The 16,563-nt window shown below is 46.8% G+C and overlaps 1 protein-coding gene across 7 annotated transcripts in view; it reads left to right on the forward strand.

Annotated features, from left to right (window-relative positions):
• Positions 1 to 16,563, forward strand: part of COL20A1 (collagen type XX alpha 1 chain) — a 121,055-nt gene that overhangs the window by 61,442 nt on the left and 43,050 nt on the right. For 6 of the 7 annotated variants that reach the window (XM_089769730.1, XM_075901044.2, XM_075901047.2 and 3 more), the window contains exons 18-22: positions 224 to 356; positions 6,112 to 6,254; positions 7,562 to 7,691; positions 10,005 to 10,061; positions 13,303 to 13,341. In XM_089769730.1, coding sequence (XP_089625856.1) covers positions 224 to 356; positions 6,112 to 6,254; positions 7,562 to 7,691; positions 10,005 to 10,061; positions 13,303 to 13,341 — 502 coding nt within the window. The remainder of the gene's footprint in view (positions 1 to 223; positions 357 to 6,111; positions 6,255 to 7,561; positions 7,692 to 10,004; positions 10,062 to 13,302; positions 13,342 to 16,563) is intronic. The other variant, XM_089769731.1, reaches the window with a different exon arrangement.

Genomic DNA, 16,563 nt, shown 5'->3' on the forward strand with positions numbered 1-16,563 from the left:
GGCTTTTGCAAGAACATCAGACACAAGATAGTCACCCTGGCTGGTCCATCGTTTCTTTATTACTCTGCAAACACTGGGTGTCCTTATGCGAAGAGCGTGCAGTTCATTCGGTCTGAGGTGACCAGCTCTTTTGTCAGAAGAGAGACTCGTTATGCCGTATTCAGCCAGGGATTTATAGATGTCTGTGAGCTCCACTTCCATTCACCTGTCGTCCTCACCACAGCTGTCCGTGGCTGGGAACCTGGCTGCTGCCAACCTGCCAGGGTTGAAAAAGAACACGGAATACCAGATATCGATCTGGGCGTATTACAAGGATGGCGCTCGGAGCGACACTGTTTCTATTCTTCACAGAACCTGTAAGTGACCAATGTGCAATCTCTAGGGCTTCAGGGATGGGAGGGTTCAGAACTAGCCACAGGCCAATAAGTCAGGTTTGAACCACAGGATGTCCCAGGCTTAAAAATGTCTAAAAGTGCCTTGAGAGACAAAGTGGAAGAGGGATTGTCTTTTATTAGACCAACTAAGTCACGGGTGATTTTCAGTGACCAACACAAAGTAGCTTATAAGGTCTTAAGCACCTGCCCTCTGAAAGCCAGTCCTCTCTTAAGGTGTTTCAGGTGGGCTAGCCAGAAATGGAGGTAGCCAATATCAGTAATTGCCCTGGGGGATTCAGGGCCCAGTGCATAGATTTTTTTGGTGGGCGTGCATATGAAAGATGAATGATTTCAGTTACAAGCACTTGCTCTCCCCCCAGTCCTCTGCAAAGCTGTGAGATTGCACCTTCATCCTACCAGGAGAGTATTTTGCTTTGGCACTCGAGGGGTGAAATCCTGGCTCCATTAAAATCAATCACAAAACTCCTTTTGCCTTCAGTGGAGGCTTGCACACTGGAACTGGTGGACTGGTAACCTTTGTATCCCTGGGGATCTCTTGGTGAATTGCTGGAAAACTAAGAGGGTCCACTTTTAGGAGGCATTTTGAGCACTGAAGAAATGCATTTTAATAACATGCAAAAATATCCTGCTTGCTAGAGACAGCTGTCGATGGGACCATTGACTGTTCCTTGGTGATGAGGGCTCTGTCTTTTCAAAGCTTGGTGGAAAATTCATCAGAACCTAGGACATCTGTCTTAATATAGTCTTTCCTAGGCATGCCCTTTAGCTAGGGTTGCTCTGTGTACCATGAGGCAGTGTATGTTCCAGTGTGTGTTCCACTGCGTAAAAGTTGACATTTGTTTTCTTAACTTCAGGTGAAATATATTGGGCAGGTCCCTAGTGCTGTAGACAGCATGCTGGGCGGTTGATACATTATACATTTGCCGTCTGCTCAAGAAAGCAGGCTGGTGTGATAAGCCTTGAAATGTGGTTTTGCTTTTCCCCATCAAAGGATATAGAAAACATTGGAGTAGATGGCACTGACTTTCTGTGGGTTGTTTAATTCACTGTCTACATGTTGCCTAATGAATGTTGTTTGTTTTTAACATGCTGTCTATTCAGGAAGATGTGCAATCCTTTGGGGGCCTACTTGCTGAGTCATTGTGCAGTTAGACTCTGCTCTGAGGGAGAGTTGAATCTTGCTTGGTGCAGACAGAATGAGGTTAAAAAAGGTCCTCTTAATTAATAGTCCCTGTCTAATGGCTTTGCAGCCAGTAAATGGAACACGAGCCATTTTGCATCCGTGATCTCCTCTGAGTTCCCAACAGTCTCTGTGGAATAGACTCATTCTGTCTAGTTTTGTGGTTTCTGAGTTGCCGAAACTCAGAGGGCACAGCTGTCTTGGAAGCCAAAGCCCTGCTTGTATGAATAATGAATAATAAGAATGTATTCTTGCGTAAAGCTACCTGCGGCGGGATGGGAAGAGCAGTGCCACACCAAGGTGAATCAATGCAATGCTCACTTTGATGCCATTGTACGGGGGAGCGGGATAACTGTATCTGGTTGGAGGCACCCGTAAATAAACTGGTATGTTTCAAAGTGTGAATTTCACAATGTCAAACCTGAGCCGTGAGCTCAGACCAGAGCCGCGTCGCACAAGTCACTGCAGAGGGCTCTTGCGGGTGCCCTGGTTAGCTTACTCAGAAGACAGAACAAGAGCAGAAGTGGCCCTAAGGTGTATTTTACATTATTTGCTAGAGCTGGAATAAGTCTGACACACACTGGCGGGACAGTGAAAGGGGTGCAGTTGCCTCTGATGCATCTTTCCTATGAGTAAATAGAGGATTTCATGTGTCACCAGGGATTTCAATGTTTTACCACCAGTTAATTTATGCAAAGGCGCAGATGCTCCACAAATTGTACGCACAGTTTGCACAGCAGAAATACATTCTGACATTACATGTGCAATTTCACAGTTTGCACACCCAATCCGAGCAAATGCACACGCAGATTGGGAATGGATTTTGCATGCCCAACAGGATGTCTTGCAACGTAAAAGAGAAAATGCCAGTGAAGAAAAGTGAAGTAAGAGGAGGAAGTGGTTTCAAACAGTGAATATTGCTCATGAGGAGCCCAACAGGGCTTGTGGTCCCAATGGCCTGAAAAGGCTAAGGCTTTGTCTACACTAGCACTTTACAGTGCTGTAACTTTCTGCCTCAGGGATGTGAAAAAACACCGTCCCCCCATGCACAGCAAGCTACAGTGCTGTAAAGCACCAGTGTGAACCAGGCTACATTGCAGGGAACTGCATTTCCAGCACTGTTGGCTACTCCCCTTGTGGAGGTGGTTTACATAAAGCTCGTGACGGGGCCACCCTTTCAGTTTAAAGCCCTGTCGTGGCTGCCCTTTAAACGTGTAAGTGTAAACAAAATCTATGGCAGTGGGTGTCCTGGTAGAGAAAGGAGGGATGAGGCAGGGTCATGGGAAAGACTTGTGCTCTATTTGGGGGCGAAGCTGAAATCAGCATTTTTGAGAAAATCAGTCCGATTAACGGTACAATTCTCCACGCTGACATTCTTTTTCAAACAGATGAACTACCAATGCTGCGTCAAAAATCTTCCCAGCCCTCCTCCAAGTCTTACAGTGCCCCCTACCCAAAAGGTGCATGCCTGCTGTGATGAGAGAGCACCTGGGTGCACAGTGGGAGGTGTATGTGGGATGAAAAACGACTCATGTTCTTCAGGTCGTTTTTTCTCACCCCTACAAAATATAAAAGAGTATTTTGTGCAGCAGCATGCAAGGAATGCAGCAACCTAAGGGCAGCTGCAGAAATGAGGCTACTGCCTTGGAAGTAGTGAGGCAGCTGCTATTCTTCATCTTGAGAAGGATGGGATTGGACTCAGATCTTTAAGACTCACCATGACCAGTATTCCCTCGAACCTGTTTTGTCCATGTGCGGATTTTTCCCGTCCATGTGCGGAATAATTTTTGATGTGCACCAAAGCATGTGTGAATGTGCACCACCAGTGGAAACAAAAGCTCACAGCGGGTGCTCTGCTAATCAGCTAGGCAGCGTTGGAATCTCTTCTGAGCAGCCGCACAAGCGCACAGCTTACCAGGAATGCCGATGACAAACTGTTCTTTCAAAAGCTTGGATGAGTGAAATGAAGCGCTCACCCCCTGTCCCTGGATCTAAGTCCTACTCTTACCCCCGAGGTTGCCACCTATCTGCCTTTTTCCTCATGGACAAAATGGTCAGAGTTGGACACCACATTTCAGGCCTTGTGTTCTGAAGTGGCAGCAATGCTGAGTCAGCGTAAGATGAGGCTTCATCAGCATGTTGCGACCCGGCGTTATTGGGCAGGATGGCAGTTCAAAGACTGGACCTCTTAGAAATAGGTTGTGATGGAGCATCAAAAAAATGTCTGGGGACAAAAATAGGCTTCTGCTTGCACAGCAAGCTGGATTTTGCCAGACCCAAGACTCAGGGCTGGATTAAGACATGCTGAGGCCCTAAAAAATGTCAGATTTAAGAGGCCCTATTGCATTACCAAAAAGAAGTGTATAACAGAAAGGACAATGAAAATAGAAATAATAAAGTGTTATATTTCCATATAGACTGGTACATAGGTGAGGATGCAACTTAAAGCTAGTAATTGTTTGTATTTAGAGAGCCCGCATAACCAGAAGCCTTAAACTTAGGTGGTGGGGAGCAGGGCTAGCCCAGGCACATGCAGATCTCAGGACGCTGCCTGTCCTGCACACGGTCCCAGCGGAGTGCACGGGTGAGTCTATCCCACCCTGTCCCCACCCTCCCTTCTACTGCGTAATTGTGTACTGCCTGGCTGGTGGACACGCTCACGTAGCATGAACGTGTCTACCGGCCAGGCAGTACGCAACTACGTACTGATACTCATGATAATAATAAAACATATTTAATTAGAAAATACTGGACATTTATATGTCCGGTATTTTCTCAATTTGTTTCCTGGACAGAACCGTCAAATACCGGACTGTCCGGTTCAAAACCAGACACCTGGAAATCCTACCTAAACTGTATCTTCCTTAGCTTGTGCATAAATTGGGTACTGCCAAGAGTGAAGTGCCTGGCCTGGGAGGAGAACACAGGTTGGCCCATGACCCCCTTGAGTTAGCATTCACAGTGGCCAAGTCATGAATAGAGAGGCCCTTCCACTTGGGCCATCGGACGCAGAGTTCAGGAATTAAGTTTCAGGAAACTAATGGTGAGGAACTGAAAGGCCAGGGAAGAACCCAGAATACGGAGCAATGAGGGCAAGAAAACCTCAGCTGTATCATGTGTATAATAATGAATGGATAAGGCTCGAAAGGGACATTTGAAATGGGCCGCAGTGCAGCTTAGCAGAGAGCTCGGGGGCTTTACTCTGATTCGAGGACGTGTACCTTTATGCCAGTTAGAATCAGATGGCTGAAACTCCTCCGGTGCTGGAAGCATGGAAAAAGGTTTAAATGGCAACACACGAGGCTGGCACAGATGGCACCCTCTGCATCAGAGATGCGCACTTCCTTGTGGGCGGCCTAGAAATTTGACCTTTCCCTTCTCTGTCACATCCAGGCTGTCAGATTCTGCAGGGCTCTAGGAGATTGCCAAGTAGTTCCAACTTCCAAGTTTTCAGCTAACTTATTCTGTCTGGTGTGCTTGGGTTATCAGAAAGCAATGACAGGAAAACAGTGACTTGATGGCATATCCTAGCAGAATGAAATGATTGGTACAGGCAGCAAACCTGTAAGGGTCAGTGGGTGCTATGCACTGGATTGGGGGCAGTCTTTTCTAATGGTCATGATGGGAGGTTGATGTGGAAGTGACAGGACCTAGAGGCAAGGAGCCAAGCTACCAGGGGAGCGAAATGCAGCCAGGAGCCAGGAATCAGGTGCCAAAGGATCAGACCCAGATAATCAGTCAGAGCAGGGACTGGCAAAAGGAACAGAAACCAGGAACCATGAGCCAGTGGGAAGAAGCCAGGAACAAGGAGCGAAGAGCAGAAGCAGACCAGAAACCCAGCAGCAGACATGGAATGCTATTGAGAAACCAGGAACCTGCCACTGTAACAAGATTTAAGGATGTGCCTAATAGTCTTCAGCCAGTCAGAAGGCCTGGTTCATCCACTAAGCCACACACAGTCAACCTGAGGAACTCCTTGCCAGAGGATGTTGAGAAGACCAAGCTTTTAACAGGGTTTAAAAAAGAACTAGATAAATTCATGGAGGTTAGGTCCATTAATGGCCATTGGACAGGATGGGTAGAAATGGTGTCCCTAGCCTCTATTTGTCAGAGGCAGGGTATAGGTGACGGGGGGCAGATCACCTGTTCTATTCATTCCCTCTGGGGTACCTGGCAATCCCCTCTGTCGGAGGACAGTGCCTATAGTAGGCATTCTGGGGGTGCACTATGGGTGGGACCAGACCGGCAGCTTGGGAAGGCAAAGCCTTTCCCTGCCTAAAGTTTTTCTTCCAGCTCCCAGGCCCGTCTTGTCTCAGTGTCGAGTCCTCTCTTTACACCCTGGGCAATCCCCTCTCTTCTAAGATCTCGCATTCTCTCATTCCCTTGTCCAGAGGGGACACCACCTCTGTCTCTGTTCGGCACTGTCACTATTGAGCTGGCAGAGCCGTGAAGCACTTACTGATGCGCCAGACGGTGTGTGTTTGGCCTCGTTTGTATCCCTCACTATCTGCCTTTCATCTCTGTTCCCTGCTGCAGCTTCCAAGAGCCCACCCACCAACCTCGTTATAGACTCGGAGACCTCCACTAGCCTGCAGGTCCGCTGGAGACCCCCTGGCCGCCACCTACAATACTACAGAGTAACCTATGCCCCTGAATCTGATGATCGCACTCAGCAAACTGTAAGTCCTCAGCTGGTGTGGGACATGCCAGCGTTCGACTAACGAGATGCGGGGCCAGTGTTATTTCTGATGTGTCTCAAAGTCAGCGGGATTATCTCAAGGATAAACTGGGTCAACAGAATACAAGAGCAATTCACCTTCTCTGATTCCTGGGGGCTCTTCCTCTGAGTGGCAGGGTGTTCGACAGGAAGGGGTCGTCCAGTTGCAAAGTCAAACCAAAGCCTTCTAGGCTGTCCTATGGATTTTGTGTATATAAAACAGTGGGAAAATTCATTGGCCTCCACGCTCATCTGACTACAGCTGCCTCTATTATCCCCTCCCACTCCATAAACCAGTGTGGAATTTCCAGCGGGGGATGGATTAAGGACAAATCCCTTATTCTGACCTAAAGTGATGAAGCATTAACCTTTAGCACTCAAATTCTGCTTAGACCCACTTACACGGCAGTTGTATAACAAGGTTTCAAATCCGTCCAGATGTAGAAGGTCCCCATGTTTATGCAGAATTGCCCAGCACCTACCTAAGCCTTGTCTGATGACTTTCTTTCACCACTCTGTAATTTCAACAGGAAAAGCAAGCAAGAAACCGTGTCTGATAAGACTCCCTCAGTGTTTCTATTTAGTTTAGGCAAAACTGATCTGAGACCAATTTGGATATCCATGTTCCAGAATAAATAAGACAACTTTCAGTGGGAGTTGAATGCCTAATTCCCCATTGTATCTTTTTGAAAATGTTCCCTGGTGAGCTGAAAGTCCCACCATTTAGCAAGAATCTAAGAGCTGCAGCATAGATGGGGTGGAAAAGAATTGGGAGAACAGACCATTTTTTTGTTTCACTGACAATTAAAAAAAAAAGGATTTTCAGGTTGAATTCAAAATGATTTTTTTCAGAATTTTCAGATAACTAAAAATCATTTTGGATTAAATAAACATTTTGTCAAGTCGTTTCATTTTCATTTAATTCATTTTTAAATGTCTGTAAATTAAAATTAAAAGAAATGTTGGACTGAAAACAATTTTGAACCAAAAAATTGAAATGTTTCATTTAGAAAATGTTGAAAGGAAAGATTTTGATTTTGGGGGGGATTGAGAAATATTTCAGCAGTCTTGAATCTGCTGTTTTTTGTAGGAAAGGAAGTTTTAGGTGAAAAACTTTTCCAAGTTCTGATAGGGAGTGGGAGTGTGGTTATAGGCTCAGTCTAAATGTCTTTGCTGTGGTCCTGTATTGCCCATTTCTGTCCACACATAAATAAAAGCTGAAAGGAGAATTATGTTAGAGTGTAAGAGATTTTCTCATCTCTGCTGTAGATAATGGTTTCTGGTAAAAGCAGTGGAGTGACCCTGCAGTCGCTGCTTCCCAATACAGCTTACAAGGTGATGGTTTCTGCTGTCCATGACGCAGGAGAGAGTGACTCTGTATCCACTACTGGCCAAACTGGTAGGCAAATCAATAGGCACTTACCTTGTATGTATTGGCCTTTACCCAGAGATCTCAGCTAATATATAAAAGTGTGATGATGTCATTACAGATGACAAAATGAGGAGCAATGGTCTCAAGTTACAGTGGGGGAGGTCTAGGTTGGATATTAGGAAGAACTATTTTACTTAGGAGAGTGGTGTGAAGCACTGGAGTAGGTTACCTAGGGTGGGGGTGGAATCTCCATCCCTAGAGGTTTTTAAGTCCCGGTCTGACGAAGCCCTGGCTGGGATGATTTAGTTGAGAATGGTCCTACTTTTGCAGGAGGTTGGACTCGATGACCTCCTGAGGTTTCTTCCAACCCCATGATTCTATGCTGCTTTGATTACCCCTCTTAGACCGAGGTTTGGAAAGAGTAGCAGGGAAAAGCGATGTTAAAAGTTAAAAGGTCAGAGATCGATTTAGCTAAATTAATCTCAGTGTCACTCAGTAGAAATCAATGGAACTTAAGAACAGCCAGACAGGGTCAGATCAAAAATCCATCTAGCCCAGTATTTTGTCTTCTGAGAGTGGCCAATGCTAGATGCCCCAGAGGGAACTAATAGAACAGGTAATAATTTAGTGATCCATCCTTTGTCACCCATTCCCAGCTTCTGACAAACAGAGGCTAAGAACACCATCCTTGCCCATCCTGGCAAATAGCCATTGATGGGCCTAACCTCCATGAATTTATCTAACTCTTTTAAAATCCTGTTTATAGTCTTGGCCTTGACAATGTCCTCTGGCAAGGAATTCCACAGGTTAACTGTGTGTTATATGAAGAAATATTTTTTTTTAAAATCTGCTACCTGTTAATTTCATTTGGTGACCCCTAATTCTTGCATTATAGGAAGGAGTAAATAACTCTTTATTCACTTTCTCCACATCAGTAATGATCTTTTAGACTTCTCTCATATCCCCTCTTAGGGTACATCTACACTAGCCCCCTAGTTTGAACTAGGGAGGCTAATGAGGGCAACCAAAATTGCAAATGAAGCAATTTCATGAGGAATAACAGCTAATTCGAGTTAGGGGTTTACTTCGAACTCCCGTTTCACTGCCACGTGTAGATGCAGGCAGTTACTCTGGGCTAGTCAATTTCCAAAATGGCAACTGCCTGGGAACATGCTAATGAAGTGTGGGATATTTAAATCCCGCGCTTCATTTGCAATTTTGGTCACCCTCACTAGCCTTCCTAGTTCAAACTAGGGGGCTAGTGTAGACGTACCCTTAGTCATCTCTTTTCTAAGCCAAAAAGTCCCAGCTTAATTAATCTCTCCTCATAAGCCAGTCTTCCATACCCCTAATCATTTTTATTACCCTTTTCTTAACTTTTCCCAATGTTAAGATATCTTTTTTGAGATAAGGTGACTACTTCTGCATGCCATATTCAAGATGTGGTCAGACCATGGATTTATATAAAGGCAACAAGTTATAAATCCTCAGATTAGTTTCACCCTTCATACACTAATATGAAGATTTACTTGTTTGTGAAGGATACAAGGTATGTGCACAGGGCCAGACTTTCAGAAGGGTTGGCCACCCTTTTGCAGATGTCATTTGCACACACATTTTAACAGTGGGTATAAACTTGAGTAATACAAATAAAAAAATATATCCAGCTACCAGTCTGTTTGCAGATTGGGTAGTTGGAGGTGCAGATACACAGTTACACAACCACAGTCCATTCTGCAGGCACAAAAATGAGGGTGCAACATCTTCCAGGCACAACTTGTGCCAGGGCCAGCCCACAACATTTTGGCACCTGAGGCGAGGAGCTCAAATGATGCCCCCATGCCACCTTTTCTCCTGCCTGCCTGTTATGTCTCTTGTGCCCTCCTTCCTCCGGCACCGCACTCCTCCATCCCTGTGCATCTAGAGCAGAGAGAATACAGATGCACCAGCAGCAGACACAATTTTCTACACTCTGGGTCCTAGTGGCGCCCCTCCCCCACAGTCTGGCACCTGAGGCGACCGCCTCAGTTCACCTCATGGTAAGGCTGGCTCTGACTTGTGCCCTGCAAAGGAAGTCATGTCCTTAGCCCTTCTGCAATTTCCAATAGGAAAAGGAACATCCAGCCTCTTTAAAGGGGAGTGAGATGGGAGACAGTAGGCCCACATCTGGAGCAATGGGACGGAGACACCGCTCCAACAACGTGCCCATCCCATATCACATTCCCAAGTCCTTGCTTGCAGTCGGAAGGGAGAGCAGGGAGGGCCTAATGACCATAAACAATAGTGAGCCAGACACCACCACCCCAGAAGCAAGACTCACAGATGCATTTATTCTTACAGCTTCTGCTTTGGCGAAACCGCCCCCAACGCGCGGATTTGCTCCTTTCAAAACAGAGGGTAAGTCCTGTGTGAGAGAGCTGAAATTTACAAGCAGCCTCTTGCAGTAGCAACTCCATTTCAGGTAGGGCGAGGTGGGAGACACTTCTCACACCGCGGACGGTGATGCTGGGGGACATGTATCTTTCCAGCGGGAGTCTAGCGTAAACCCAGCAGGTGCAAATGTAACCCAGACCCTGCTGGACGTGGAGCTCTATCCCGCTAGAACCTTGATGAGACTACCACAGCCTGGTCTGAGAGGAATGTGGCCTTTAGCTCATACACTACGCTTCAGAGGTCCTAGATACAATCCTGCCCATTCGTGACCAGAGTCAGACCTGCTGATTTAGGGTGGGAGGGCAAAGACAGCAGTTGCCATGAGGGCCAGTAATTCAAAAGTGCCAGAGCTCCTGGCTGCTGCCACTGCTACTGGTTTCTTTAAATAGCTGCTGGAGCACTGTGTGGTGTGCTCCTGGAGGCTCTCAGAGCTGGCCGAGAGATAGGAGACCAGCGCAGTGCACTCTGGGGGATGCTGGGTGCCCCCCCGTCCCTTCCACCCAATGCTCTGCCCCTTTCGGGAGTGCTTAGCCTCACCCACCTTGTCCAGGGGCCCAGCAAGTCTATCGCCCCCGCCCCGACTAGCATCTGTCAGTGTTACAAGTACGGGCTTGTCGGGGATATTCACTGGGCAGACTCTGAAGGTTAGGATGCCCTTCTTCAGTCAGGGGCTGGGGGTCAGGCCGACCTGCTCAAGTGGTTACACTTGATAGACCAGGGACTGCAATCCCGGGCCTGGTCTGAGAACGGTGGGATTCTACCCCTGGACAGAAGGGATAGAAGGAACCCTCTGAGAGACCACAAGGGGTCAGAGGTGAAGCTCACCCAAGAACTGACCATTTCAAGAGAATCCTTTCCGTTACTGCATTCCCCATTGCTGGTGCTAATCCCAAGTCGATAGAACTTTTCCAGAAAGAAAAACGTGCATTTATGTGCTTGCAAATCAATGGACCTCAAAATAAAGGAGTCCAATAGAAAAACTCCACCCATTTGGTTTAGTACCCTATTTCCACAATCCCAGAGCCATCAAATTCACAGCCTTCAGGTCAGTTTCACCCCCCCAGGAATCCTCTGGTACCCCAGCTCACAGTTGGTGCATGAGAGGGGTCCCAAATTAATGCAGTGAACTGGGCTTTTCAGATGCACACTGGTTTGCCGAGTTGAAAGAGGAGGGAATGGGCAGCTCTTCCTGCCTTTTACAGTTGTCAGATACTTGGAAATTGGAACCCTGCTTGCCTGGTGAGCTATGAAATACCAGACGATAAAGTAATAGCAACAGAATGTTTATAATGAAATCTTAATGTAATGAGCTGCTAAGCTGCATTAAACTAGTGACTGACCTACAAAGCCATTTATGAAATAGCCCAACCTCTCCAGTGTGCTTGATTTTCAGGGACATCTCTGACTTCAAATATTTCCCTTGTCCCAGTTCCATCTGGTATCCATGGCCTGGGATTTGAACAGCAAATAATTGAAAGTAGCATCCGCGCTCTGTTTTCTAAAACACTGCCCTACTCAAGCCACTTAAATGGGGAGAGCACTTTATAACTTGTCACCAGAGAGCTTTTGATTCTGGTCCTTTTGTCCCTAATTTGTATGAGCAGCAGCCACATACTGCGCTCTAGCTGCCTGAGGGAGGTTATAAGACCAAGCGGAAGATGTCCTGAAACAGCAAACGGCAAAGGTTTGCCAATTGTTATTTTAAAGATTAAGTTCCAAAAGGTAATAACAAAGGAGTGAAAATGAAAGAATGCACTTAAGGCCTGATTTTCAGTATTACGTGGCCATGCGTACTCTGTGTGTGTGCAATTACCACAATGGTATATGCACTCCTGGTAATTGCCTATGCCCATTTTGTGTCTAAATGTATGCACCCCTTTTTGTGCATGTCGTGACTTAGATTAGCTTCTGAGAATCTTGGCCTTACCACTAGAAAATTATTTACCTTCCGCAACGATAATACCTCAGCTTCACAGCAAAAAGGAGTGTGCAGTTGTGTTCCTTTATTTTGCAATGCCATTAGTGCAATTGTTCACCTCGGTGGTTCTCAAACTTTTTAACCTGTGGCCCACCCCGCTAAAGCAGACCTTTCTGTGGACCACCAGTCACCCAACCATGGAGACAAAATGGGTACAGGACGGGGTGGGAGTGTGGGCAGCCCTTGATGGCTGTCCAGCTCCCAGGGTGGGGGGGGGGCTGGTCTGGGGCTGCCACTGAGGGCAGGACTTGAACCCACCACCGTGTGCTCCCCCGCTGTGTGTGGGAGGGTGCAGGAGCAGACTGGAGGTGGGGGTCTGTTGGGATTCCGGCCAATGGGAGCAGTGGGGAAAGTCTCCAGGTGCTTGGTTTCCTGTACTACTGTTTTCCCAGCTGGGGAAAATGGGAGTGACAGCGTGTGGAGCTGCTTCCTCCTCCTGTGAGCTGGATCTGGCCTGCAAGACTCAGGGCTCCCTCCTCCCTGTAGCAGGAAGCCAACTTTGCAAGGGGGGCATGCACAGGCTCCCCGCTACAGGGGGAGAAGACTGAGCCCTGAGCCCATGGCCCACCTGTAAGACATTCACAGACCACTAGGTGATCCACGGACCACACTGATTTAAACAGACTGGGCAATTACAGATACATTACATGTTTAGGAGTCGAGACTACAGCTGACCAGAAATACAGAAGTATATAAATCCCATTATAATGGCATTTAAGACCACAGTGAGCCAGCAGTAGTAGAAGATTGAATCAAAACAAAGTTACTGTGGAGGGGCTTACTGACAAAGGACAATCATTTCAAAGGCTTTAGGGGTGAGTGAGCCGTGAAAAACTTTGCAGACTCCCATGTTTGCATGTGCAAATTGGCTAAGTGCATATGCAGCTTCTTGTCATAGACCCACATTGGCATGGAGAATACATTTGCAATCAGTGGATCTACCAGCCTTTGAAAATATGCCCCGAATGTACACTGTTAATTGCCCATAAACGTAATGATTATGGCTTCCATCAGGCTGGGCCCTGGCCTTGAGGAATTGACCACACTGTAGGATATTGCGTTATATGGGCCAAGATGTCTACACAGAATCACTCACTAGGTCTCTGTGTGCTTTCCATGCTGTTGCAGGCCACGGCCAGAGCTGCTCCATTCCTATATTACACTGACAGTTTGGCTTCCCTTGGGTCTCATCATTTGTCCTGTTTTTTTTTTTTTTTCCTCCTGCAGCTTGCCCCACTCTGAGCTCCACTGAAGGCTCTCTGCAAGGTACCGTCCTAGTTCTCAGTCCCAAGCAGGCTCTGTCCTGAATGTAGAAGCACTGTCTGATCATCACTCAACTTTAATCCGCATCACTGTTAGGAAGGCTTACCAGGCTCACATGATAGTTGTCTTCCCCACCGCCTGGGTGCGGTTGCTAAGTCTGATGCATTTCCTACATATCCCTCTTGGATTGAGTGTCTAATTCCACCCTTCCAAGCTCATCTACGGCAGCTGTCATGGTGGAAGGGCAGAAGTCTGCCTTCTTCAGGTCACGTGATCCATTGTACCGGGAGTCCTGGCACATTAGGTTTTTCCTGGCTGTTCTAAGACTGAATTCTTTCTCCCTACAAGAGGAGCCCTTTTAAAAGTGAAATCCTTTAGAAATCCCCTGGAAAGCCCTCCCTTTGTTGTCTAACTCCCATACTTTATTATCCCCCTCTCTTCTCTGCCCATAATGCTTCCTTCCTTTTCTGCTCACGACATGCCCTCTTCCACCATGGGGAGTTTGCTGTTGCTAGGTTTTTGCATTCTACCTGTTCCATCCCCCACCAGGGCCAACCTGTGTTTTGGGAACAACTAGCGGTTAAAGCGGGGGATTGTAAAGCCCATAAGCAAATTAAACATCTAACTTCCAGTGCTTTGCAAGGGGATTTGTCTGCCTAATGCACTTACGCTCCTCCAGTAACCCCCCACCTAAAGGTTTTCCCCTTTCCCTCCACCAAGGCAGTCTCTGCATCTTGTAAAGGCTGTAGACATGCCAAAGCCCGATGTCAGGACTCAGATGGTCTATATTTCATGGGAGGAGCTCTGTATCCTCTTTATACACTGTAGGGCCCATTATACAGAGCTTGCCATCTAGGAAGTGACTTGTTCTCCCTGCGTGGTAGCTCCAGCCCCCATCTTCTCAGAGATTCAGAACACCCCATCCCTGGCTAAGGTGCGTCTACACTTGAGCTGAGAGCTGCGATTACCAGCTAGTCTAGACATACCCATGCTAGCTGTGGTCGAACTAGCACCTAAATCAGCAGATATCTGCAGCTCCATAGGCCGCAGTTCAGGCTAGCTGCTCAAGTCTGGACCCAGGGATCAGGCAGGATCGTGCTGGATGGAGCCAGCCATGGGGCTGCGGACACACTGCTGTTTTTAAGTGACAGCTTAAGGGGAGCGAGCGTGGGTACAACCACGTGGGCTGGAAATCACGCCTCCCAGCTCAGATGTCGACATCCCCTTAGTGTATCTGTGCCTGAGTTCCCCACCCACAAAATGAGAATAGGAGTTCTCGGCCTCATGGGGGCAGGGCCGGCTCACAATACTTTGGCACCTGAGGCGGGGAGCTCAACTGACACCCCCATGCTCCCTCACTTGGGCCAAAACTTTGAAAGGTCTCAATTCTCTGGGTTCTAGTGGCACCCCCCCACAGCCTGGCACCTGAGGCAGCCACCTCAGTTCGCCTCATGGTAAGGCCAGCCCTGCATGGGGGTGTTATGAGGACACACAGACAGGGAGGGGCTCAGATCCTGAGGTAAAGGGAACCAGACCAGTATCTAAGATCCACAGCCTGCCCTGTTTGACCACGCTCCCCACATTCCTGCAAGACTCCTCAGTTTGTCCATTTCTAGGCCACACTAATCAACCCATCCCACCCATGGCAACATCGCTTTGCCTGTGATTTTTGGCGGATGTCCCCACGAGTACTTTTGTCAGTAAAACTTTTGTGGGTCAAGGATGTGAAAAAAACACACACGCCCGGAGAGACCCAAATTTCACTGAAAAAAGGATGGGTGTTGACAGCACTGAGTTGGCAGGAGATGCTCTCCTTCCACCATCGCTACTGCCGCTCATTAGGGTAGCTTAATTATGCCCACAGGAGTGCTCTCTCCCACCAGCGTAGAGCAGCTACACAGGAGACCTCTCGGCGGCGCAGCTGCGCCACTCCAAGTCTGTAGTGTAGACGTAGCCTGAGTAACTACCTTGCACGAAACAGGCGATCCATCAACAGAAATAGCCCAGTGTCATAGCCTAATTCATTGGTGGATTAATATTGTTGTTTGAAATGCATTTTAATGGAGGTGATAATACGCACGTCCCAGGGTCCTTAAATCAGAGAGAAATGGGTCTGAAACAAATCAGATTAATCTGATGAACATTGCAAATGCTGCATCATGCTACTGTGCACGAGAGCAGCCCAGATGCAAAATGCCCACCAGCACCAAGATCCAGTCAATGGTATGTGGTGGTGAGGCGGGAGAGTACAGACTGAAAGGGAAACGTTGGGATGGACGTGTCCCTCTTTCTCTTTAAAACAAACTTATTTCCCCTCCCTCCTGTAAGTTCTGATAAACTTTCAACCCCGACTGCAAGGGCTGCTTGTATTAAACTCTGAAACAAGAAAGTGACTCATAGAGCTTTAATGATGAGCTGGGAAAGAGAGATGAAGCTACATGAAGCTGGAGATGAGATGTCAGAGATGTCAGAGGAAAAATCTTTGTAGACCACATACGGCAGGTCACCTCTGGGCAGTACTTGGAAAATGAAGAGAGAAATGGAAATATTTTCCCAACTTTCATGGTGCTCACACATGACAGGATACGTTTTGTAGCACAAAATAACTCTCTCTCTTTTTTCCCTTCCGTAGGCAATTACTGGACTGAAGCAACTTCTTTTAGGATGATATTTTACATTAAGTTAAAAAGGCAAAACTCATTATAACTTGTGTTTTTTTTCCAAACATATTTTTTTAGAGATTTTTTTCATTTTGTAGATTTTTTTTTAAAAGTGCCACTCTTAATTATTAGACATTGCTACAGTAGCTGAATCCCTCCTGAACAATAATTAATTCATTCCAGAACAAATAACTCAAATGTATTTTTATGGTTCCTAAAGTGGCAGCCTGTATCTCTCTCTCTCTCTCTCTCTCTCGCTCTCTCTGTATTTATATATATATATATATATATATATATATATATATATATATATATATATATATATATATATATATAAGTTTTTTTTCACTGGGTGACAGAATGACGTCATCACGCTTTCACTCTCTCTGGACGTCATCATGCTTTCGTGCTCTCTGCCTGTGAAAACTGCGGGGGGGGAGGGGGGGTTGGCAAGTTTGGCAAACGGCAGGCACAGCCCCATAGTAATTTATAAAAATCAAGGATGATAAAGTAAGGAAACAAAGACCTGCTGGATCTTACACATTCACATAGTGAATAAACATGG

The sequence above is a fragment of the Pelodiscus sinensis genome, chromosome 17 (assembly GCF_052426305.1).
Source record: "Pelodiscus sinensis isolate ZL-2025 chromosome 17, ASM5242630v1, whole genome shotgun sequence".
Lineage (NCBI taxonomy): Eukaryota > Metazoa > Chordata > Testudines > Trionychidae > Pelodiscus > Pelodiscus sinensis.